General features: G+C 35.9%; 1 protein-coding gene, 1 long non-coding RNA gene and 1 other non-coding gene across 7 annotated transcripts; all 3 read right to left on the bottom strand.

Moving 5' to 3' along the window:
- Nucleotides 1-2,330: 2,330 nt before the first annotated feature.
- Nucleotides 2,331-6,549, bottom strand: LOC148781785 (uncharacterized). Its single transcript, XR_016058609.1, has 2 exons — nt 6,412-6,549; nt 2,331-2,779 (listed from the first exon to the last, which is right to left on the bottom strand). It is a non-coding gene; the product is annotated as an uncharacterized LOC148781785 (long non-coding RNA).
- On the bottom strand, nt 5,873-6,025 carry LOC148781786 (small nucleolar RNA snoR137). The gene has a single exon (XR_016058681.1). It is a non-coding gene; the product is annotated as a small nucleolar RNA snoR137 (small nucleolar RNA).
- A 2,393-nt stretch (nt 6,550-8,942) lies between the features above and the next one.
- Nucleotides 8,943-25,336, bottom strand: LOC18438688 (centromere protein X). Of its 5 annotated transcripts, none has more exons than XM_088870956.1 (6): nt 25,185-25,336; nt 25,028-25,076; nt 24,846-24,889; nt 13,186-13,225; nt 11,065-11,118; nt 10,631-10,963 (listed from the first exon to the last, which is right to left on the bottom strand). In XM_088870956.1, the coding sequence occupies exons 1-6, from the start codon at nt 25,212-25,214 to the stop codon at nt 10,917-10,919; spliced, it is 264 nt and encodes an 87-aa protein (XP_088727082.1). In that variant the 5' UTR covers nt 25,215-25,336; the 3' UTR covers nt 10,631-10,916. The 5 variants fall into 5 exon arrangements, with proteins under 5 accessions (XP_020525786.1, XP_088727082.1, XP_011625105.1 ...); XM_011626803.3 differs by having other exon boundaries at nt 10,631-10,947; XM_020670128.2 differs by having other exon boundaries at nt 10,631-10,936.
- Between the last annotated feature and the right edge of the window lie 248 nt (nt 25,337-25,584).

Raw genomic sequence — 25,584 nt, 5'->3', positions numbered from 1 at the left:
GCTATAAGAAAAAATAATACATTACATAATTTATAATGCAAATAAATTAAAATAAATAAAATAAATGATTTGGTTGTCAATGTAGAACTAAATTTTAAAGTGGTATGAATTAGTGATATTTTTCTATCTTAAAATATCATCTAAACTAATATTTTTTTAATATTTAATAAATTAAAATTAGTATTGTTTTTTGTTTTTTAAATATCCTATGAGCTAGTACTAATTTTTAGTCTCAATTAACTACTTAATTAATTATTAATCATATAATGAAATGATCCCATGAGATAATAGCCTAATAAAGTTTTTATGTTTTATTTGGGTAGATAAATTTATTTTGGTAAAAGATAAGGGTGGTAAGCACCTAATTATTAACTTTAATAATAATTTTATTATTATATAATTTAATTACACCATCGAACGTACACCCTTTTTATTCATTATAGGCATACACCGTCAGGGGTACACCGTTGGCCGTACACCAAGCCAAACTAATATGTTAAAACAAAAGCGATGTGGGATTAAAGCGAAACAATTAAAACCTCACGAGGTTTAGTAAAGGGGAAAAGTTTATATAAGGTTGCAACCTTAAAATGTAGAAGAACATATACACCTCAAAAATCTGTCGAAAAAGGTTGTTTTAATGTTGAAAGACCCTCTAATTGATCATCTCGACATCGAGATATATAAATGTGTAAAAGAAAATATTTTGAGTCGTAAAAATAGTGCATCTTGCAACACATTATCTAGATTGTCCATTTTCAAGATTTTCACATGTTTATAGATCTACATGATTTTAACCATTTTTGAAGTTTAAAATTTTATAATTAGATATAAAAATATATTTTTAGATAATCCTATAGAAAACTATACCAAAAGTAAATGTTATAGTAAAATTTGGAGGTGCGCCTTAAATTGGATTGTTTAAGGTTGCAACCTTATTGAAACCACACTAAAGTTAATAAAATACATGTACTTTTCAAGTTAGCCAAAAGATTTACTACTGCTGCATGAGTGTGCTATTTATTTACTCCTACCGGTCTAACACACGCTATGAGTATCTTTTATATCGCATCTTTTTAGGACGTAATATCTATAGCCCAAAATGAATTTCCAAAAAGAAATTCCAAAAATAAAATTTTTATGTACTAGAGAAAAAAAACAGTCACATTGAATAGAGACGTCTAATTTTTTAAGAGCTATATCTAAATATCAAAAAAATTGAAATTCAAAATTTATCTTTTTACAATAATATTCCAATAATTCTTATGTTGTTCCCAAAATTTTAATCCAAAATAATCTCTTTAAAGCCGTATTTTGTGGGAGGGAGTACACGCATTGTTTGCTCTCGCGGGATCATAATATACGCGCTTTTCATTTTAATATCAATGTCGCTCGTGTGCGAAAATGAGACTTCATTATGATCACCAGTCAATTATCCCACATCAAAGAGTTGTGGGATGTATAGGTTCTATAAAACCAGCAAAGCACAACCGCTTGCAAGCGCAACACCAACAGGGCCACGTGGAAGTGAGTTGGGTTGGGGGGTGTGTGCTGACGCAAGCATCTGTGCGCATTTGTATTGTTTCACTTGTCGTTTCATATCTAAAATCACCTTGTTTCTTCGTCGTTTCATATCTAAAATCACCTTATTTCTTCTAATTCCGAGTAGAGTCACCCTTTTTTCAATCCCTGCTTACTACACATTATATGTTACACTTACCAAGCTTCCATCAACTATGTTATGCACTTCCATCACAACACATTATATGTTCCACTTACCAAGCTTCCATCAACTATATTATGCACTTCCATCAACTATATTATACAATCCCTGCTTAGAACACATTATATGTTCCACTTACCAAGCTTCCATCAACCATATTTGTTACTTCATAGGTTCGTTTTTCTCTCTTTGAATTTCTAACAATCCTCGTGTTTATCTCTTTGAGTTTCTGACAATCTTTTTTAATATGCTCATTTTTTCTTGCAATAATAACAATAAAGATTACATTTTTCTTATCGAGATCAATATGCTCATTTTTTCTTGCAATAATAACAATAAAGATTACATTTTTCTTATCGAGATTTGGATATCGACTTGCCTGATCTTCATGTTCATTTTCACTTATCTCATCAGACCACCCTCAAACCACTAAACCATCTTGCAAGGGGCTGAGCATTACCATGTATCTTCCTCAAATCATTAGAGATAAGAGTCGAAATCACATCTTCTATCTCTATAATATTTTTTCCAAAAGCAATGTTGTAACTAGATGATCATAATATTTTTTTCATAAAACCATGTTGTAACTAGATGATCATAAAGATGAGAGAGTAATGACAATAAAATTATAGCTTTATCATCATCATCCATTTCAATACCAATATTCAATAATTCACAAGTAATTATATTAAAATATTTCAAGTGCTCATGAATATATATTCCTTAATTCATCCACAAGTGTACAATTTTTGCTTAAAAAAAAATTGATTTATGAAGGACTTTATCATATACAAACTCTAAAGCTTTGACCAAGAATTTGATGTTGAATCCTTATTGAGGATATTAAATAGCACTTCACGATAAGCACAATCGAACAGTGCTCATAGCCCTCAAATCTACGTCTTCTCAATCCTCATCCAACATGGATTTCGAGTTTTTCGATTTTCCTTTCAAAGCTTTATGTACGCCTTATTGCATTAGCAAATCCCAAATTACCAAATTTCAAATTTATTTTTATCATCAAATTTCTCCACCTCGAACTTTGCATTCGAAACCCTATCATCATATCGAATACCACTTGTGTACATAAGCTCTAAGCCCAATGGGTCAGATTTTTAGCAAATAAATATGAAAAAAAAAAAAAAACACCAAGAAGCAAAAAAAATAAAGCAATAAATAAATTATAGAAAAAGTGAACCCCATAATACACATAGTTAATGACATATGTGACAATATCTATAGAAAAAAACGATTGATGTTTTTCACTGAATCAAATAAAATAAATTACAAGACACTTACTTGAGAGATCTATTTTTCACTTAATCAAATAAAATAAATTACAAGACACTTACTTGAGAGAACTAGAGACACAGGACTCAATATCTCACTAAGTATTCTTCTCTCTACAATTTTCCCTCTAAAAGACCCTAAACGTTTCTCCCTTTTTTGAACATTCTCTCTACAAAAACAACTTAAATAGAAAACTTAAAAAAGAAAAAAAAAAAAAAAAAGACCCCCCAAAAGTGGTACGTGATGGCCTGCACAACTTTTTCCTAATTTTTTTGGACTTTTAAATTTATCCTTTTCAACTTGTAGACCTATGTCTATTCTAATCTATTTGGACTAACCCATAAATTCTAAATAAAAAGCACTACCCAATTAAACAATCCCTTAATATAAGGGATACAAAACATATCACAACAAGAACCTCAACCTCTTAAAGAGAGAATGAGCGAATAGGGAGCCTCAACCTCTTAGAGAGAATGAGCGAATAGGGGTTTCAAATAAGAAGCTTTTCCTAATTTTTATGGACTTCTAAATTTATCTTTTTCAACTTGTAGACCTATGTCTATCTTAATCTATATGGACTAGTCCATAAATTCTAAATAATAAGCACTATCCAATTAAATAAAAGATTTAAAAGATAAAACAAAAACAATCCCTTATAAGATATAAAACATATCACAAGAAAAGCGTCAACCTCTTAGAGAGGTTATAAGAGGATGGGGGTTTCAAATAAGACGCGAGAGCAAGGAGAAAGGAAACTATCATGGTCATGCAAGATAATAAGAACCGTGATTGTTTAAGAAAAAATGACCATCACAGCCCTGAAACTGTGGTGGTCAATAATTTAAGGGAAAAGTTTATATAAAGTTGTGACGCTAAACAATCAAATTCAAGCCTACCTCAAAAATTTCACAAGAAGAGGTAGTTTTGATACTTAATTATCCTCAAATTGATTATCTCAACAACAAGAAACATGAACATAAAAAAAAGTGGATTTCAAGTTTTTGGAAATAGTATATTTTGTAACATATTTTTAGACCATCAATTTTAAAGATTTTCATGTTTTCATAGATCTCTCGATCTCCACTATTTTTTAAGCTTTAAACTTTATAAATAAAGATAAAAATATATTTTAAAGCTATCAAAAAGATTTCCACATTTCTCGACACTATTTGAACCTAGGCTCTATTTGATCGCCTGGAGCCCAAGCTCCACACAAACCTCACCCATAATTTAAATGTTCATAGAACCCACTTGTATGACTGATTGTGAAAGAATAAATTAACCTAGCATATAATTAAAAGGAAAAAAAGTTTAATATTAGGTTGCAACCTTAAAATGTAAAATTAAAAGTGCGACTCCAAAATCCATCAAAAAATATTGTTTTAATGTTAAAACCCTTTAATTAATATTCACAACATCGAGAGAGAGGTATGACTATGAATCCTAGATATAATGCATCTTACATCATATTATCTAGACTGTTCATTTTCAAAGTTTTCATATATTTATAGATCTACTTGATTTTAACTATTTTTTAAGTTTAAAATTTTATAATTAGATATAAAAATAAATTTTTAGATAATCATAAAAACGTTTTACACCAAAATTACATGTTACGGTAAAATCTGGAGGTGCACCTTAATTGAATTTAAGGTTTTAACCTTATAAAAACCACACCCTAATCAAAAAAAGGTTTTAACCTTACAGAAAACACACAAAAATAGGTTTTAACCTTATAGAAACCACACCCTAATGTCAAAAAAAAGGATATAGTTTTAAAAGAATTATGTGCCATTCAAATTTTTGAAAACAAAGAAAATTCAAATTTTTGAAAACAAAGAAAAAATGATATTTTTTATACCTTCCCAATTTTTAAATGCCAATTATGATTAAAAATTTCTAAATCAAGCCTCTTGCTCCTTGAAAATATATTTCCTATATATTCCTATGTAATTTGCATTCCTAAGGCATCCAGGTTCCTCAAATGGGGAGATTGCATTCCTAAGGCATCCAGGTTCCTCAAATGGGGAGATTTCTTGGTCTCATCCTGGCTTTTGCCTCGTTTTAGAATAAAATAATAATAATAATAATCTTTAAGGAGAAATTTCATTTTTTTTTCCCAAATCTCCCATAAATACCATGTCCTCTCTCCCCCGCGTAACGCTATCAGGCTCTCTCATCTATCTCGAAACTTTTTTCGAGGGAACAATATGGGCCCTAAAATAAAATTCTATGAACTTTTACAACCAAAACAAAAATTCCAACTTTAAAATATTCCTATGTTTTCAAATTATTAATTTTAATAAAATTTAAATTACTTTATTAGGATCTCAAAATATCACTATCAAATTTTGACTCGTATCTCTAATTATCACATGAGTTGTTAGACTTGGGTTTATGGTTTATTGATAATTTTTTTTTAAAGATTTTTATCAAAATTTAATGGTGATCTTTTAGATAGAAAATCTCGTAGTGTCATTACTTGTATTTTATTATATCAGTTCTAATACTTTGTCTGTCTCAATTTGAATGATGCAAAAATAATAACAAATATTTTAAGTTCACTGGAGTTCAAAATGCATTATTGATTTCTTTTTTTCTTGGAATATTTTGTAATATATTTGTTATTTTCTTCATCACTTTCAATGTTAAGAATCCCAAATCAAAGAAATTGTTACAAAGAAACCCTTTCAAAAACCAAATAACGAAAAAAAATCAAAATATTGGAATGAGAAATCTGAAATGATAATATTGGAATGAGAAATCTGAAATAATAAGAAGGGAAAACCCTTTCAAAAACCAAATAACGAAAAAAATTCAAAATATTGGAATGAGAAATCTGAAATAATAAGGGGGAAGAAATATGCCAGGAGACAGGTAACACGATGACAGAGAAACAAATCATCGTGCTGTTTAATACTGGCTGATTTAACCATCGATCTATGCTTCTCTCTCTACAAACAAAGCCCAGATTGAACTCCGAGGCCGCTCTCTAAAATCTTGAGAAGCAACGCCATCAAAAACTCAAATTTCACAAGATACAGAGAAGAATCTCAAATATGTGCACAGGTAGATCATTAATAGCGACAAGAGAATGGAGCCGCCATTATTGCCGTTGCAAAAGCTCTGCACTGTGCAAAAAGTCGATATATGCTTCATCTGACACATCTCTTGAAAATTAAGAAAATCCAAGGGATGCAACGCCTCGTTGAAGCAAATGTTGGATTCAAATTAAACGAAAACTGAGCAATTCAAGAGAAAAAGGGGAGCATCTATCACTCTTTTTATGAAGAAAAGTGGACACTGATGAGTAAATACGATAAAGAAGAGGAACCCTAAAACTAAAAAGAAAAAAAACCCTAATTCTAGAATATCAGATGGAGAGGAAGAAACTAAACCTCAAGAAGGTTGATGTGCTCAAAAAAACCTGATGAAAACCCTAGCCCGATAAAGAACAAGCCAATAAAACGCTAGACGAGGCAAAACCAAGCCCTTAATCGTGGAAGTGGAGGTCTGATGCGGACTTTTATAGAGGCGTTTTGATTTTATTTTCCTGTTCTTTCTTTTATTTTATTAAAGTTAAAAAACGGCCCGTACCCCCGATCTGCCGGCTAAAGACAGTTGTACCCCTACCTTTTTCAAAAAGGTCAAGGGCTAGAGCCTAAACGGTTGAATCCTTCCGTTCGTCTTACGGATCCAAGGGCTAGGAGGCTTCTGCCTGATGTGACTATTTCTACATTATGGTTCCACAAAAGCCAAAGATTTTTACATTTATGGTTCCACAAAAAAAAAAATTGTCTCAAGAGTGAAAAAAAAATTATCCAATTTTTAAAGGATGAGATCTAAATGTTTAAAACCTTCTTCTTCTTTTTTAATATCATCTAGAGATTTTAAAGTTGATTACCAAAATTTCAGATTGAAAAAAAAAAAAAGTTAAGTCATTTAACAGAGGGAGTAGAAGTAAAAGAGAGAATGTGCCTTCTTATAAGTATTACCAAGTTTGTACTGCCACGCGAGAATTAAATTTAGGCTCGAAACAAAGCTTAATGCTTTACTATCGAGAAAACTGATGGGTTCCTAGAGCGGCAAAACTTTAACTTCACCAAAGACCCAATTGAATATTTTAGCAGTTGGACCCAGTGTCTTAAAACTCGGAGGCTTTCAATTAAGATCGCCTATTTGGAAAGGCATCGACCACAATGAACTTATTCAAGGAAGAACTGAGTCCTGAACTGGTCCTTTCTCTATTTTAGGCTAATCCTATATTTTTTTTAAATTCTTCTAAATCCCCACCCATAAACCCTTTATTTTAATTTTTTATTTTATTTTGATTATTTTTTAAGATTTTTTGGATCACCGACTCAGGCCAATCCAAACCAAATGTAGATCACCAATTCAACGATCGGACATGGTTTTGTAGTTAAACAATCCGCCCACTAATCAGGGTTTTGAATCACTAGCACGAGATTCTCATGCTGCCTTCAAGGCATTAAACGGCTCCAACTTGAAAATCCAAGACACAAGTGGGTCACTACGAGTACACCACAGTACACAACTAAGCCTGTGAAGCACTACGTCACTTTCTCCAAACTGTACTCTTTAGAATTCCTCAAAAACACAATCTTTTTACTGATTTGCTCACACGATAAGTAGTAGGGAAGAGCTGCGAATACACGACAATCATGTGGTATCCCGGTACATCTCTGTCCATAGATTCGTGTTACTCGACAGCATAATACGCGAAGTTAAAAAGCCACTAAATATCCGCGTGTAATAATTAAATTCCTAACTTTTAACCTCAATTTAAATGACATTGGGCATTTTATTGACTATTGGATCATTAAAAGTCAAATTTTTACCCTTGGTAGACTTTCAAAATTTCCTTAATCCACCGTTTCGAGACTCAGCCGAAACTACTCAAACTTGGCCGAGTAACTAGGTTTCACCATGAGTTTGCCCCGTGTATACTGTACACGCTTTATTAATATGCTAGATGCAACAATGTGTTAATTTTTAACAAAAAAAGTTCAAGTAGATACAATAGTGTGCCGACCTAACAATGGCGACCCGTATTATATATATAACGTTATCCTCATTTGCTTTGAAGAAAAACAAAGTTTGAGAACCAGAATCGATCACATGACCTCTTGCAAAGAGGCATGTTGGCTCAAGCGGGCTAACCAGCAAGCTGCTCGCCACTTCATTATTAAAAAGGTTTTAACTTGATTTTCTTTAGAAAAGAAAAAAAAACGAGCTGGACACAAGCAAGTTATTTGAACTCACCCTAGTAAATTAATGGCCAAGGGCCGAGTACCTTGGCCGAGTCGTTTTTCTGAATACTGCTTTAATCATGCTTTAATCACAACGGAAACTTTAGTCACTTTTTAAATACTATTAGAGGGAAACCCTTAGCATAGGGTTAAGGGCACATATCTTGATTGCAAACTTTGTACTTCTACATGAGAATGAAATATGGGATGGAAAAAGAGCTTCGTACTGCAATTTCAGAGAAAACCAACAAGTTGCAAAAGGGACAAAACTTGGACTTCACAAAAGATTCAATCCAACATTTGGTTCAACAAATGAACCCAAAGGCACAGGATGCCCTTGCTATTTTCGAGGTATATGACGCCCCTGACTTGGAAAATCTAGGACGCAAGCAGGTTGTGACAACTGACAATAATACCTGAAGTACACTACTAAACCTTGTGAAACACTTACGAGTTGGATGCTCAAGAGAAGTCCTCCAAAACACAATCTCTTTACTGATGGGTTTGATTGATAACTTGGAATCAACTAGAAAAAATATGATAAAAAATTTAGAAGAATTTGGGTTTTCAGTGAACCAGAACCACAAGTTGTCAATCTCAGTTAACTGCTATCAAAACGAGAAAAATGAGAGAACAGATTTCAATCTCAAAATCGGCACTTATCAATAAAAATTTACCTGTATTAAAACATTGGATCCAAGAGATAAGAGTGATGCATGGGTGACACATAGCTTAGCACATGGCAGTGAGGAAAGAAAGATATCCTCAACCGCTTCAAAATGCTAGGTCTCTACCAAAGTCTCCACACCATTCGACGGCCGTGAGAAGTTTCAACTTTTCACTAAACTGTTGAAAGGTTTAAGTTATGGCTTAACCATGGTGAAAACTTCAAGCTAGCAAAAAAAAAACTTGGGCCCAAATCCTTACCAACCACCACAGTCCAAGCTAGCCGGTGAACTGGCCATGGCATCCCAGCCAGGGGGCCATGCAGACGGCTATGTCCGTTGAGCACACAGATCTGAAAGCACATAAAAAGCCCCACCACACATATTTGAAAGCACCCAAAAAGGCTCAAGTATCTCTCTCTTTTAAGCCCCAATAAAGCTAAATAAGTTTCCTGCTCATAAAATCACAGAATTGATTGTTTATAGGCACTGTGAGACTAAACACTCCCTCTTAGCCATACTTCCACTAAACTTTAAAAAATTGCCCAAACAACAAATGAAGTGAAGAGCATATATACTCTGCTCCCATGGGAATATACTATGAACTTACTCCCTCAGGTAGAAGACTAACTTGGATGGTTTCTATTCAATATCGAAGCACGATTTCTTCAAGCCCACAGAGAATACAAATTGGAAATCTTTTTCTTGGGTATAGCATATAGGTTGAAGAGGTTACATCCCCTTCTAGATTGGGTATTTCCAAGAGAGTATATGGACAGTACGCTCCCTCAGGGAATCTTTTAGTCAAAGTGAAAATTTACATAGTTGTTCGCCTTTAAACACTAACACGTTCTTCATTCAATAGATAGCACTGGCCATTCTTTTCAAAATCGGAAGTCAGGATTCCCACGGTTTTTTCAATTTATTTTTTTTATTTTAGTTGTATGAGTACACTGATCCAGAACAGTGAATTACAATTCAGTGCCTCGTGATTCAGGGCACAGACAAAATTTTTAAAACCCTGTTGAAAAGAAATGGGTTTGGCTGAAATAGTAAGAGTTTATGGTGAACAAAAAATTTGTCAAAAAGAAACCATTTCAAATATTAGAAAAGGATAAATATATGTGATCTGAATAATATTTGTATGACATGAAGAGAGCCACTTATTAGCACAAATATCACTAAATTGCATGTGGGAAAACAGCTAAAGGAGCTGATTTCGAACAAATAATTGGCCAAGTGAGGTCAATTTCCAACAAAAGGGCAGGGTTTCCATGAGTTCAATAATCCATTCATGCACATCCTCCGCCTAAAATCTATCTTAAATGTGGATTTTGGATCCAAAATTTTAAGGAATCCATAGTCTATATAGCATGGCATTCATAAATATCAAAAATATAAAAATAAAAATAAAAATTTGGATTATTTTTTTTGGGGAGTTATTTTTGCACCTTATTTTAAATTCTAGTCGGGTACCCTTTTTTTAAGGTCCATCCGATAGATGGATGTTTGATGCTAAGGGGATGGATGCATCCCTTGACTCGTAGAATACTTACACATGCAAAAAAGGCTGGGTCGGCATGGTTTGTTTTTCAAGGACAAACTTCAAAGGTCAAACCTTTAATGTCCCACCAAGGTATGGGTTGTCTACCACTACGCTAAAGCCTGAAGAATACTTAAAATTCCAAATCAAATTCCTTCCCTGCATGCATTGCCATAAGGTGAATGAGGGGTGATTCACTGACATCTTAAAATACATTTCCATGATTATCACCTAACAATGAAGAAAAATGACTTCTAGACAAAATAACAAATAATTTATTCAAAATGATAAACTTCGTTGCAAACATGCACCGTAAAGCCAAACAGGAATATCTTCCTATAAGAGAAAACACTTAAAAATCCAACAGTAACTGTGGCAATATCCTCTCCAAATGAGTAGCTTCAATTTTCTCAATACCCTCAGCTTCAGCAATTATAGCCGCACGCTGCACAGCCTCTAAATAAACAGAAGACTTCAAAATAGATAAATAAAAAGAAAGAAATATAGAGATCCCAACCAAAGAGCTTAGGATTCCAAGTAGAGGGTTAGAGAAGCTCATTTGTTCAAACTTACCTGTCACAAATATTCTTAGAAGTTCACAGCTCAGCTTCAATGCATTCGGCTTAGCTGTGTACTCACAGAAAAATGATATTGAGATTAAACATGGCTATCAGGTTGCATTCTATTGAATCTATTGACCAGCATAAAAGGCAATGATATCTTAAAACAATCGAAAGGGCCAACGAACGCTCTGCTACTCCAAGCATTCCCAAATCCATAAAAATTACTTTCATACTTGGATAGCATGCAGTGTTTCAAAAAGCGCTAGGCACACCTAGGTAGTCACCCAGAACCTGGACGGCCCAATTGAAAGAAAAAAGATAGAATTTTTGTGAATTTTGATATTCTATAACCTATCTATAATCCATATTTTCATACATTCTTAAAACAGTAAAACCATACACGCATACACTGATAGTCAGATACACACAAAAGTTAGATATTAGAAACTAAAAATAAAAAAAAAGAATATTTACAGCTTAGGACACAATAGTTAACACTCAACAGTCAACACCAAGAGTTAAGCACTCAAGCGTCTTCAACTCTTAATTCTTCAGTCATCATCATCATCATCAGAAGGAATAGGGTAAGCCTCATTATATGCATCAGATTCGAGGCCATCATCATCAGAGTCATCTCCCTCCTCAACATAACGCTCGTCCTCCTCTGTTTCTTCTGAATCTACCACTTCCTCATCCTCTTCTTCTACCTCCCTCTTACTATGTGCAGATGAGTCCCTAGGAGTCTTGACTTTTCTATCTTTTTGTGCTTCCCTGATCTCAAATATTGTATAATCTCCTCCCTGGTAGCCTCAAGAACATTTTTATATAGGGCAATATCCCCCTCAATACTGGCAAGGTGTTTTTTGAACCAATAAACACCCCCATTAGTATCATTTCCACAATAATTACATTTACTACGATTTGTCATTCGGATTCAGGTTATAACCATACTTCCAACCCCGGATCACCACTTCTAAAAGAACCTAGAGAAGATATTTCTATAGAACGAGGTTCATTGTTCATCTTTTTCTGGTTCTTCTAAATTCAGAAATTGTCTAATCTCATCTCAAATGGCTTCAAGAACCTTTTTACAAGAAGCAACATTCCCTTTAATACTGACAAGGTGCTTCTTGAATCGATTAATAGCTCTATTGGTATCTTTTTCACACTTTATACAATTTTTATCGTTCGGTTTCGAATTATGACCATACTTTCAAACCCGGTCACTTCTTCTAGTAGAACTAGAAATAGGCATATTCAAATGACAAGGATTTTGTTCTTGTTTTTGTTTTACATAACTCATATATTGCTTAATCTCCTCTTTGATAGCTTCAGGAATATTTTTACAAGGGCCAGCATCCCTCTTAGCACTGGTAAGATGTTTTTTAAACCGGTTTATGTCCCCTTTTGTATCTTTTTCACAATGATTGCATCTTATGCAATTTTTTTCATTCGGATTCGAGTTATAACCATATTTCCAATCTGAATCTCCACTTCGACTAAATCCTGAAGAAGACATCTTAAACTAAAACAAGCAATCTAAAAAATAAAGTTTTGCACTTACTTTGATTGATCGAACTCCAAACTTCCACCTCTGAGATGTTTTCTAGTGTTAAAATATTCAAAAACATCCTCTAATATGATTAAAAAACTTCAAAACTAAATCTAATCTACCTACATGATGTTTGGATCCATTTTCCGTAACTTTGAGAAATACTTCGATCCAATAAAAATCTCAAAATCTAGTGTTTTTGAGGTTTCTCTCTCTCTAAAATGGGTTCTTGTGGGTTTAGGTTTTAAATGAACCTAAAACCCACCCTTAAAAGCTTTTCTTTTTCTAAAAAACTCAATACAACCCTTAAAAAAACTCATTTCCGCCCCTGGACGGGGCGCAGGCCCTGGGTGGCCGCTCAAGGCTGGGCGTTGGGCGCCCGCCTAGGCGGCCATACAGGGGCCACTACCTAGTTTTGCCGCCTAGTCCTGGGCAATGCGCCCAAGCCTTTTGAACCGCCTAGGCGGCCGCCTAAGCGCTAGGAGGTCCGCGTTTTGAAACAATGATAGCATGTGATATAATATTATACTATGTAATACTCTACATTAAAATCTCAAAGGCCCTCAAGAACTAGCATACCTGTAGTAGCACGGCTCTCCTTTGAAGTACCCACCCCTGCCTATGCAATAGAAAAAGAATATTATGCATCTGAGAGCACATCATAAGTTTTCAACAACCAATTGAGATGAAAGTGACATGGAACGAGTTCTGAGGCCAGCTTAAAAACCAAAAGAAGAGTATAAGAATGTGTTGCGCCTCACATCTATGTAAAGAATAATGATCTAGAAGATAAGTGTTCAAAAATTTCTTGTAATTATTCGACTCACAAATATGCATCAATATCGAATAAATTGCATAAGTTTGTGATGCCATGATTAATGATCATTAGACTACGCTTGCGCATGTCAAGGTCTGTCCCTTTTTTGACATACCCTAATGTTAAACCAAATGTCATGCATAATAACAAGATAACTCTGAATTATCTACCCCAGCGACTAACACGGGATATGAGAAATACTTATCCAGAGCTCGATTACCATGAAAATTGATCTTAAAACAATAGTTTAGTGACACTTTTTCACCGGATCTGGAAGAAGAGAACAATGTCACCTGAGAAAAACTCTCTCATGATAATTGACTACAATATGCCCCAGCATGGTTACAGAGGACAAACTATAAGCCATTTACTTTGAAAAAGGATAACAGATTTTCCCTATAACTAAAAGAGACCACAGACATTATTTTTGCAACCTTATGCATCAATGAGTCATTTTTGCCTCTACTGTGGGTCTGAAGTCTCACATATGTATGTTATAATTTGATGAAACCAGAATTTATTGATGCAATTGTGCTTGTCATTATCAAAATATACACCCAAACCAATGTAGTGCGTAAAATGTTTTCAGATCCAGACATCTTGCCAAGGAAACCGAGAAATTGGACCCATACGGCTTGGCTCAACCAAACACTGGAACCTTAAATAAAGATGAAACAGATGGCTTAATTATTCAAAATCAACACTATTTGAACCAGGTTGCTTGCAGATTTAGGTTCCATGTCACACCGTTTGAAAAAACATCCAGCAGATGTATCTTTTTTTTTCTTTTTCTTTTTTTTTTTATCTCCAGCTACTATAAATAAGTAACTAAACCAATGGTTTAAAAAATGGATCGCTGCCCCAGATCAGGCACCCCAAAAACCTATCCGGATCGGTGAATTGACGTTTCGGATAGGGAATTGGTCAGATTCGGCCTTAAAAAAAATCTAAAAAATTTATTAAAAATCATTATAAATATCATTTTTAGGAATCTAATAAGAAATGGGGGTATTATATTAAGAACTTTCATTTTTTCATCACTATGCGAATATTGAAATGTTCTTTCCCTGTATGAATAAATTTAAATTGTCTTATAATATCATCTAATTTTTTAAAAAATTATTTATAGCTATAATAAAAATAATACATTATATAATTTATAATGTAAATAAATAAACAAATAAAATACAAGATTTGGTTATCAATGTATTATTATTAATAATAAACAAAGGTATGACCCTTACAAATAAATAAATCTACAAAAGTATAGAATTTAGAAACGTAAATTTGTAATTATAATGTAATAAAATTAAAAAAATATATGACAATCATACTTGCAATGTTGGATAATTGGCAAAGCAACTTTAAAATAGATTTTAAAGTGGTTTGGGCTAGTGTTATTTTTTTTTATTTTAAAATGTCCCATAAACTAGTAATTTTTTTAATGGTCAATAAACTAGTATTAATATTATTTTTTGCTGTTCTAACGTTAATAACTTTTTCGATGAGTATAAATTATGCGTATAACGTTAATGAGTGATAACATTATTAACTTTTTTGAGCTATTAACGACACATTAATAACTTTAATGTTAATGAGTTACACGTTATACCCATTAACGTCATAATAAAGCAATATTTTTTATTAACGACACGTTAATAACTTTAATGTTAATAACTAGTAACTCATTAACGTTAATGAGTGATAATGTTATTAACTTATTAACGACACATTAATAAATTTTTCAATGAGTGTAAATGGATGACACGTTATACCCATTTGCAAGTCAATGAGTGATAAAAAGCATTTGCCCCACATCGAAAAGATGAGGGAGCACTACACCGAATAAAAGATACAGCACAAAGAGTGGAACTTAAAATATTATGCATAGGGGGGCAAGACCACTTGGCAAGGGAGGCGGCAGACTTGAAGAAGTAAGTCAAATTGGTTTTGGTCACGTGTGCAACGATGCATCAAAAGCGAGGTTAGGTTTGCCACGTGTAAAACGATTTTGCAAAAGCCAAAGGTTAGGTAGGTGTGTTTGTTGATGGTGTGTGACGATGCCTCTTAACGGTGCAAAGAAAACCCGGATCTCAATAAAAAAAATCAAGAAGAAATGGAACCGCCTGATATTCACAGATACCCGATCTGGTGCGGTATAACCGATATCCGATTTGGATCGCCCGATTCTGGATCGGATCGACGATTTTTCAAACACTGACCTAAACAAATATTTCAAACAACGAACATAAAAATAAAAACTTCACCCTTCAAGAGGCGTATAAAAACCTAAAACCCAATTTGGAGATTTGGGGCATCGCAGCTTTTAGATAACCAAATATTTTGAATGCAAGGGAAATGGGTCTTGATGATCATAGTCGGAGGCTTCCCATGCACCTTCATAAGAAAACATTTGTAAGAGCAAATGCTCCTTCATATTAAGGTAATTATCATAGCATTAGGAGTTATAGATTCTCTTTTTCCCTAAGAAATAGAGCCATACCCTTATGCCTTTCAACTCAAAAAATTGAAACCGGCTGAATCAAGTAGTGAGCGGCATGCTAGTTAGTCCGCTCGCACCAACCTGCCTCTTTGCAAAATGTCAAGTGATCAATTCTCGGTCTTAAACTTTCAACTCTAGAACGTGGAACCCGACTTTCGCAGACCCCTGCAGGATGTCGAGCTTCCAGCCTTCTTGGAACTCTCCTCTCTCCTCCACTTCTTCCCACTATTATCCCTAGGGGAGGACCAAATCATTTGGACACCATCCTTGTCTGGGATTTCTTGGTCTCCTGTTTCTTCCACAAACTAAACTTCCCCCTCTCCGGGCAAATGGGGCATCTTCCCACCATGCCAAAGCCTAGAGCTCCTTCATTCCACCCAGGATACAAGTCTTCAATTGGCTCGTCTTGTGGGAGAGAGTCCTAACAGTTGACCAACTCCAAAGAAGAGGTCTTCAAACCCCCAACAAATGTGTGATGGACTTATCCGAAGAGGAGTCCAACTCCCACTCATTCATAAATTGTCTTTTTGTGAGTAGCATCTGGGAGAACCTCCTCCAACTTTTTGGTTGCTCATGGGTCACCCCGGAATCGGTGCCTCATCTAGTCCAGCAATCAGCTCATCTTCCGTGGCCTAAATCCGGAACTTTGCTCTAGAAGGCTACAGTAGCGGCCACTCTCTAGGCCATTTGAAAGGAACAAAACAACATAACTTTCTAAGGCCAGGATTCCCACCTTCACAACGTTAAGGAAACTATCAAGTGCCTAGTGATTTTCTGGGTTACCAACCACAGCCATTTCAAGCTCCTCTCAACCTCGGAATTTCATCTCAATTGGTCCAACATTCTCTACCATAGGCCTAGGAAGGTGCCTCGTTCCTCTCTTTGGAGTCCCCCCGAGGAGGGCCAAATCGAACTCAACTTTGATGGATCCCCTCTGGACAACCCAAGACCGACAAGAATAGGGGGTATCTATAGAATCACATGGTAATCTCCCTTCTCTCCTTCGCTTCTTCTATCGGAATAGCGGATTCCAATGAGGTGGAAGCCCGTGCTATCCTAGAAGGCCGTAAACTTTTCAGCCCTTCTTGGAGCACATTTCTAGTCGTGGAGGGTGACTCTAGAAACGTCATCGCCTGGGCCTCTCAAGAATCTAGGCCTCCCTGGAGACTTCTAGATATCTTTGATGAGATTTCCGATCTTTGAAAGCATATGTAGGTCTCTTGAACGCATACCTGGAGGGAGGCCTACAAAGTGGCCGATGCACTAGCGCAGCAAGCTGCCTCAATGGAGTAGTCTCAAGCTGTGTTCTTTTTTTATTTTTTCTGGTTCCAGCAACTGTAGGCTGTACCTTTTGCACTGACTTCTTTTGATTGTAATCCTGCTCCTCGTATTTGTAATCCCACTTGTATAACCTTTTGCTTTGCCCCTTTTATCGGTAGCATTTAAGCCCAGTGCAGGCAGTTCATGTAATACTTCTACTCTTAATACAATGTTAACAGTTTAAAAAAAAAATTGAAACCGCCTGAACCATGCCCATATTCTACCAGATGGGAGGGCTACAGAGAAAAGCTTTTCCAGCAGTAGGATATACCAGATTAGGCAGCCTTTTGTTCAAAGGTAAGGAAATGTTTCATCTGATGTTCCTCTGTAAGTTCAAGACCAAATGCAACGCAGCTGACATAATTATGTTTTCTGCAAGCAAACTGACAATGTGTTGTGATGAACATAGGAACCTTCTACCTGATTCAGCTAGCAAGCATTAACATGGGAAAAGAAGTAGGGACTAGTAGCAAGGGCCGTAACACAAAATCTAAAGGAAAGGGTAGGCTGGTCATTTCTTGGCTCCATGAACCAGGCTTTGAGATGACACAAGCAAAATCAGCTAGAAAAGTAAATGAAATAGAACACACATCACCAACCATGGATATTTAATACCATTGATATCATTTGAAGCACCATTCTAGTCAAAATCTTGAATTTGGGCATTTGCAGATTCTTCTAGTAGTAGTTGGAGAAACAGGCAACACACAATAATGGCAAAAAGTTGACCTTGTGACACAAAGAACTTCAATTGAGTTTCTTGTCTACTGTCACAATGGAAAAATGATACTTCTTAAATCACTAGACACAATAAATGCAACAGAACTGTAGATAAATCCATTAATATTTTCAAGAATTGTTTTTTATATAGCTTACTAGGATGTTGTTAAATTGCATAATATTGGAAAGTACAAAAAGTAATTCACGGTACAAACACCAAAGAACCAATAAAAACAACATTAATGCCAAAGTATGGGAGAAATGGTGGGTAAGGAAAGAAAGAAGCCATACGAAAAGGCCGGGTATCTAAAATAGTTGAGGCTTAAAGACCCTCATGATAAGCATGAACAATGCCAATAATGAAAGGCATCTTCGTAGGCCTGAACCATAATTGTTGGAATTGGGATTAGGGTCGGGATCAAGATCGTGGGATTGTGATAGGATAGAAGCTCCCTAAAGTCGGGATTACCATCTGTACAGCCTGAAATTCAGGGACCACGCCGAACATATTAGGGAGCTCAATCCCAAATCCTAGGGATCACAATACATGTTGTAAAGGTGCAGCATCAATGAGGTAAAAAATTGAGTTCATCTGGTGAACTTACTAATGGTATCCCTAGTATTCAAGTCAGAGTCCGTCAATTGAAAGAGGATTCTCATAGAAGTGGAAGGGAGGTCCTCTTTTTTCCTTGAACAGGACGCCCCCAGGATTAGGATCCAAGTCTATAAGTTCCCAGTAGTATTCGAATTGAGGTCCTCAACGCCCTCAAACATTGTTACCTAATGTTTTAGGTGATGTCCTCAAGAACCACTGGAATAGGGACTATGAAGGATGGGATTCTTGATTAAAAGATATACAAGGAATTTAGGCCAAGAACGAGATCTACTTTACAATTCCATTTAAGCCATGGCTAATTCGGGCTCAAATAATGGGATAATTTCCAAGGGTACAAAGTAGAAACTTCTTTTTTGTTCCAGGTCTGGGTCATGACCTAATATTGTGGTCACCTGGATTTGTCATCTTCGTCTCCATCATCACTAAGAAGCTCCAGCATATGACATTTAATATAGTATTATAGTTATAGTGGTCCTCTCCATTTCTAGTAAGATATTTCATATTTTGAGGACGCTGGAAGCCTGAAACCATGGTCACACCCTGCAAAAAATGGACTGAATCTCTGTTTCTTGTGGAAACCCATTGTTTTTTATGGTAGTACACATTATTTATAGAGGACAGTTTATTGTTGGCAAAGATCTCTCCATGAATGGACTAGCATTCAGAATTCAGGCCAAATAAGAATTTTGCAACTCGAAATTCGTCTAGTCGCTTCTTCAATAGCTCTATATCATTTGATAAGAGCTGATACATGTTCAACTCTTCCCACATACGCCGAAGAGAACTGTAATATTCACTAATACTTTTATCACCTTGCTGTAAAAGAAAGATATTCTCAAAAAGTTGATAAATTCGGGAGATGTTCATATTAAGAGTACATCTCATGTGAAACCTCCCAAACTTCTTTAGTAGTATCAAGAAATATCACATCGCACTCTGGGGTTCCACACTATTCCATAACCAAGTCATGATTTAATAATTCTCTTTAAGCCATTCTTCATGCCTACTATATAATTCTTTGGGCCCATTTTCAATCAAGAACTTCATCTTATCCTTGGCACCAAGAAACACTTTTATAAACTACATCCACAGAAGGTAATTGGACCCATTTAATTTCACAGAGGTAACTGGCATTCCAATCATGTCATTGATGTTAGAAATTCTAGGCTTACTTTCACCAGCCACTAGGGTAAGACGCACACAAACAAGGAGTACTTAATCCTATAGCAGGTTGGATAGACTTGGGCCTTAAATCAATCAATTGAATCTTGTGAACCCCAAAAGACAGCACAAAAACCAAGTTATAGGGAGAAGTACTTATCTTTTAGATGTACATAGACATAGATCTCCCCACGAGAACTCTTATACAAACTTCCACAGGCTGTCTACTATATCAGCCACAAACTGTGACATATTTCAATCACTATTTGTCATGATTCTTCATATCCAAGGGAGGGGTCATGAGCAGCACGAGTCTTAATGGTAAGCGCAAATAATCATATTGGTTCTGCCCACAAAAAGGAAGAAATGATGAAATCAGCACAGGCAGAATAAGAGACCTTTTTTTTTTTTTTGGTCTCTTCCTTTTAAGCAGTAAAAGGAAGAGAAAGATTTAGATCTATAGATATCCTTGCTTTAATACCATGGTAGAAGTATAATATCAAAAAGAAGGAAGAGAAAGGGATGAGAGGAAGAAGTGAGAGAAACGTTTGAGAGAGAAAAAAAGTTGGAGAGATGTGGCTGAAGGCAGTACCATTAGGGTTATATAGCCTCCACACCCTTCTCTATATTATTTAGAATGCCCTCATTTCCCCTATTTATTATACCAATGTTCTTAAGTATATGAAAAAGAACAAGAGTGCTGCATTGGCCCACAAAACAAGGCACATAAATAACTGATCTTCAACAGTAGAAATGCTGGGAACATAACCCAGCATCATCATCCCCTTGTTTTTTAGTCTGGTTGCATAGCACACACACTAACCCTCTGAAGGAAATTGTCAATAAAGATAGGAAGAACGCGGTTTGTTTTTATAAGAACTCATTGCCATGAGGCCAAGAGGGCAGTGATGTATATCGAGAATCACATTAGGTGTTTCTATGTATTTAGGACTTTTTGGAAACTCAAGGTCCTCAAAGTCGAGAAGATGAGTTTCGAGTACCACTATATAATGTTGAGGCAGCTTATGGAAGTGAGATCTTTCTCTTATATCCTTGGTGTTAAGTGATGAGAGGGAGGGTCTCAAATGAGGCCTGGAGATACAGAGCATGTTGATGTCTACAAAATCATTATGGATGAGGAATTATGGATCACTAATAAAAGAATCTTGTTAGTTACGAGCCAATATGGAATATGATGAAGTTTGTAGAAACTAACAATGTCGTGGCAGGGGGTCCATATAGCATATCGATACTATGCTGGGGGAAATAGCGTTGACCCTTTAGCATGATATTTTTTGTAAGAGAGAGTGCATAAATTAGTTGTTGATCGTCGGGACTAGATGCACAGTCATTGCAGTGTCTGGCATATGTTTTGAGTCTAAAGCATCTCTCTCGAGAATGGTTGGCTACACCTACTCCTATTAGGCTGCCGAGACTAAACCCCACCATGATAATGAAGTGTCTACGTATTCCCTTGCCAAGCTTCATGTGCTATGTCCAGATGAGAGGCAGAGGGGAATGCAACAAAAAATCAGGCATTTTGTAGGCAGTAAAAGTGTTTTTTCCCTTAAGTATCCATTACTGATAAAGGATTGATGATGGTTGTTTCTTAGTAAGATTTATATGGAATTGGGGTTTCTGTATTGTGTTCTCTTGCTGCTAAGGTGTTATCTCAAAGTGTCAACTCATCATGTGCAAAGAGATGTTGAAGCACTTACAACATCCACAATGTTAAAGTTGAAACAACTAAATATTGATCGATCCAAGTCATTGGTATACGTTCGCTACAATAATAGGTTGCTGAGCAGACTACGGTCAGATTATGAAGAGAACTATAAACATTGGAATGCTCATCCTGATGACGACCAGTTCAAGGATGATGCATAGGCTTTGGAGGTGTTAGAGGACTACCTCAATGTTGATGATGATGCATGTCTACATGCTCCACTATCGAGACCTATTGCTCCCCTTACACCTTCAACCAGCCAATGATTTAGTAAATAGCACCCCCTTCGGAAGCCATACAATCAAACATCGAGCCAGTCAGAATACGTCAACTTCAATTGTTGCACAAAGGCTCCAAGCTCTTCAAAAGGGCAAGAGGAAGACAAGATAGTATAATTCCTTTCCTCGTGTTTATCTCTCTCTCTCTCTCTCTCTCTCTCTCTCTCTCTCTCTCTCTCTCTCTCTCTCTCTCTCTCTCTCTCTCTCTCATGGAAAAAGCTATATTTCCCCATCCCTTTGGAGATGAAAATGAACATTGTTGTAAATTGTAATAAATTGCAAAACATATCAACAATTAGTATAATCTCTTTTATTCTTTTTCAGTTGAGCCTAGACTTCTTTGTTTTACACATTTTTGAGGGAAATTCATTACGTAAATATAATCAAATTTGTTTTTCTTATAAAAATATACAATTTTTTTATGTATTCCATTCCTTGTGCGTCCCCTCACATCCCTTGAAAGAGAATCCTATTTTCTTGAATCCCGTTTCTTAACACATGGGGAACTCCATTTGTGCAAAACCAAGGATCTTCAGGTTTTCACTAAATGATCTCGAATCTGAATGGTATTGAGACTCGATTCCAATTGAATGGAACTTCCAGTTATGACCCTTGAGGACCTTTTTTTCATCATGATGGAGCTTATCCCCCAAGTACTTGGAGCGACATCCCTAACAACTAGGAGTGAGATCCCAAATGAAGGAGGTGAGATCTCAAATGTTAGAAACCACAATCCCCTGGTGATCCCTAGTTGGTATTGCAGACTGCAATCCTAGAGCAGGATGGTGACCTTGCCCACATGATCCCAGCAACTATGGCCTAAACAATGAAAACCAACATCACACCTACACAACTTAGCTAGTATGTCTACAATTATATTTCCTTCCCATAATACACAGGTAATTGAATACCATTCACCTCCCATAGTTCACTATAAAAAACCACCATCACCATCCCTTGCCCGAACTCTACAACCTTCTTCAAAAATGTGGAATTGCTGAGGTAGATGAGAATACCACCAACCAGCAGTTTCCTTATGTTTGAACCATTCTCCACATTAATTATGCCACCATACTACTGACAACCCCGAATGCTAGCAAATGCAAAAATCTACAGACCAGTGTCATCCCAAAAGATGCCATCACCTCCAATATTCCCTCAGTTGTAATTGCACAAGCTATCAACGTTTAACTCATAGATATTATATGGGGAAGGTCAACACTGCACAGCTATTATGTTTGGCACTTTTCTATTCCAACTTCATTCGAGATCACTCCATGACGTTTGTAACTATTCCTTGAGCCAGAGCCAGAGGGTTGATTTCCTCAACAGGGCTAAATGCCCAGATATATCAACCACATCCACCCTTCCTTCATGATATCACAGTCCCTTACAGTATTTCTTGCACCCCATATCTCCGTATCAAAGAATGAAAAAATTGTTTATACTTACACTAGAATATAATGTTCAGCATTGAGGATCTACAGGTTGCATAGCGCATGCCCAACATCAGACTATCATAGTGATAATCTTTTTAAGTAGCAGTTTTTGTTGTAGAGCTGTATTTTGAAAGAGTAGATTCTTAAAAAGCTGTTGGCATTTCAAAGCAAATAGTGGGAAGATCATTACAAATTCAGACTTTCTCATCCAACTCGTTAAACTAAGTATCTGTATGTAGGATCATTCTCACAGGTCACATAAAGGTATCTAGTGTTGCTCAAACAATAATGAGAAGCAGTGCCTAAAAAATTGCTGAATCTGATTCAGAATTGGTCAAGTCACTCGGAACTAGGAGGAGGAGGGTCCAGTTTCAGATGCCCCCAACTACCTAGGAACCAGGACGTTAGCAAGAACCAAGTCTATCACGACTCACTCGGGACTTGACGAGTTTGATGTTTTTCTTTTTCTGAATTCACCACAAGAAAACGAAAATAAGATTTGTTCCTCCAGGCGGGCATGGAACAAATGGGGGCCTCATAGGCCTATCATTGTCCTACATTTCAGATCTGAGGCAAGATCCAGTGAAAAAACTTCTCTAAAATCCATTTCTTGTGTTTGGTGAATTAGGATTCTTTTGGGCAAAGACTATTTCGAGTGACAAATCAAATAATTGGTACAAAAATTGTCTACGATCTTCAGAGGGGACATTTTAGGAAGTTTTTGGGCTGATTTCTGGGTTTCTCCAATTTGTTCAAGAATCATCGGAATCCTGAGGGATTTGTGCATCCCACACTGAGCAAGTCCAGTTTATTCAATATCGACTGAAGGTTAGAGTTAGAGGACCAAATCATAGCATAGCGGAGATGCGGACCAAGTCTAAGCGCAGCGCATATTCATTAAGGTTCCTCTGTTTGTTGCGAGAGAGCTTACCGCTGTGATTATTTTTCCACAGAAAGCTCTAATGTGTATATATCTGGGGCTTTTTTGTCATGGATCTACAATTTGCTTTGCCATTTTGAAAGGATCTAGTTTTCTTCAACCAAAATATTTAGGAAGTATCAAAAAAATTGAAAAACATATAAATATATTGGTTTGGATATCATCTACCGCTTTGACATGCTTTTGCCAATCTGAAAAAAAATGTCATGAATTTTCTGATATTTTTTAGACCACTGTCCTTTTTTTCATATTTTTTAATGGGGACTACGCCACCTGACTCAAGACTCACAGAGCCAGCTCAGACAGGCCCCTGCCTGTTTCTCTACCAGTTTCAAGGTTTTACAACACTGATAATAAGTAAAAGAAAAGAAAGGAACAACGTCATCGCGTTAAGGAATTCAGAAACTCATGTGGCCATAAAGACCTCTAGATAGCATTTTAAGGAATTAGAACTCAACAACGAATAAACATATTTTACACTGTTTACAAGTAATGAAGCACATAAAACAGAACATCTAACCATAATACGCCACATGGTGACGAATGAGAACAAAAGATTTAGGGCAAGCAAATATTTCACAGAATGCAATCGAATAAATGAAGATTGAAGCATAGAGTGCAGCACAGGAAACCCCAAGGAATGAACTTCCATATGCAACAGAATTCACAGTAATCGACCCCAAATAATAGTTTCAACTTCAAAAAAGGCAAGATAATACCTCTGGTTCCATGCCCTCTTTAGTTTCTTCCTTCTTTCCACGCTCTACAACCAGGCATTCACAAAAAAGAGATTTCAAATAACCTAACATTATTAAACTCGAAATCAAGAACACATAACAAAAGATCAGAATTTATCAGGCGAGAAAAAAACCAGGTAAAACAAATGAACAATGGGAGCTACCTCGAGCCTTTCTAGTCCATACGAGCTTGAAAATAGCATCAATAACCTCCTGACACAGAGAAAAATGAGATCAGAAACCATGATTTATTCAATCGGATAAAAAAAAAGAACTACGGTTTAATTGTTCGAGGAGGGAAAAATGGGAATGAGGGTTTACTGGTTCGAAGGGGTTGGACCGATTTTCCATTGTAGAAATGCTTCTTTGCTTCCCGCTAAATGAAAAGACGAAAGATTTCAAATAGGAATGCGCATTATGAATGCATGGAAAATCTATTGACCAATATATTTATAAAAATGACCATGACCATTAAAGAAATAGATGGATGATGATGGGGATAAAACGGTACCTGGACAAGCGAGAAAAACATATCGTCAGATGACCCAAACAGTAGGTTATCCCTCCCCATCACCGTTTACCCCTTGATTGGACAACGGTAACGGACTGTTTTGATATACTGATAATTCACTATATTGATAATACTAAAATTGATAATGAATTATATGTTGTTTGGCATTGTCCATCAGACAAACCTTGCTTTCTTCAAAGTGATTTTGCT

This window comes from Amborella trichopoda, chromosome 6 (genome assembly GCF_054954075.1).
Source record: "Amborella trichopoda isolate Santa Cruz 75 chromosome 6, AtrichopodaSantaCruz75HAP2 v2.0, whole genome shotgun sequence".
NCBI classification, from domain to species: Eukaryota; Viridiplantae; Streptophyta; class Magnoliopsida; order Amborellales; family Amborellaceae; genus Amborella; species Amborella trichopoda.
Note: the sequence above shows the minus strand (reverse complement) of the source record. Positions and strands in the feature narration are given on the sequence as shown.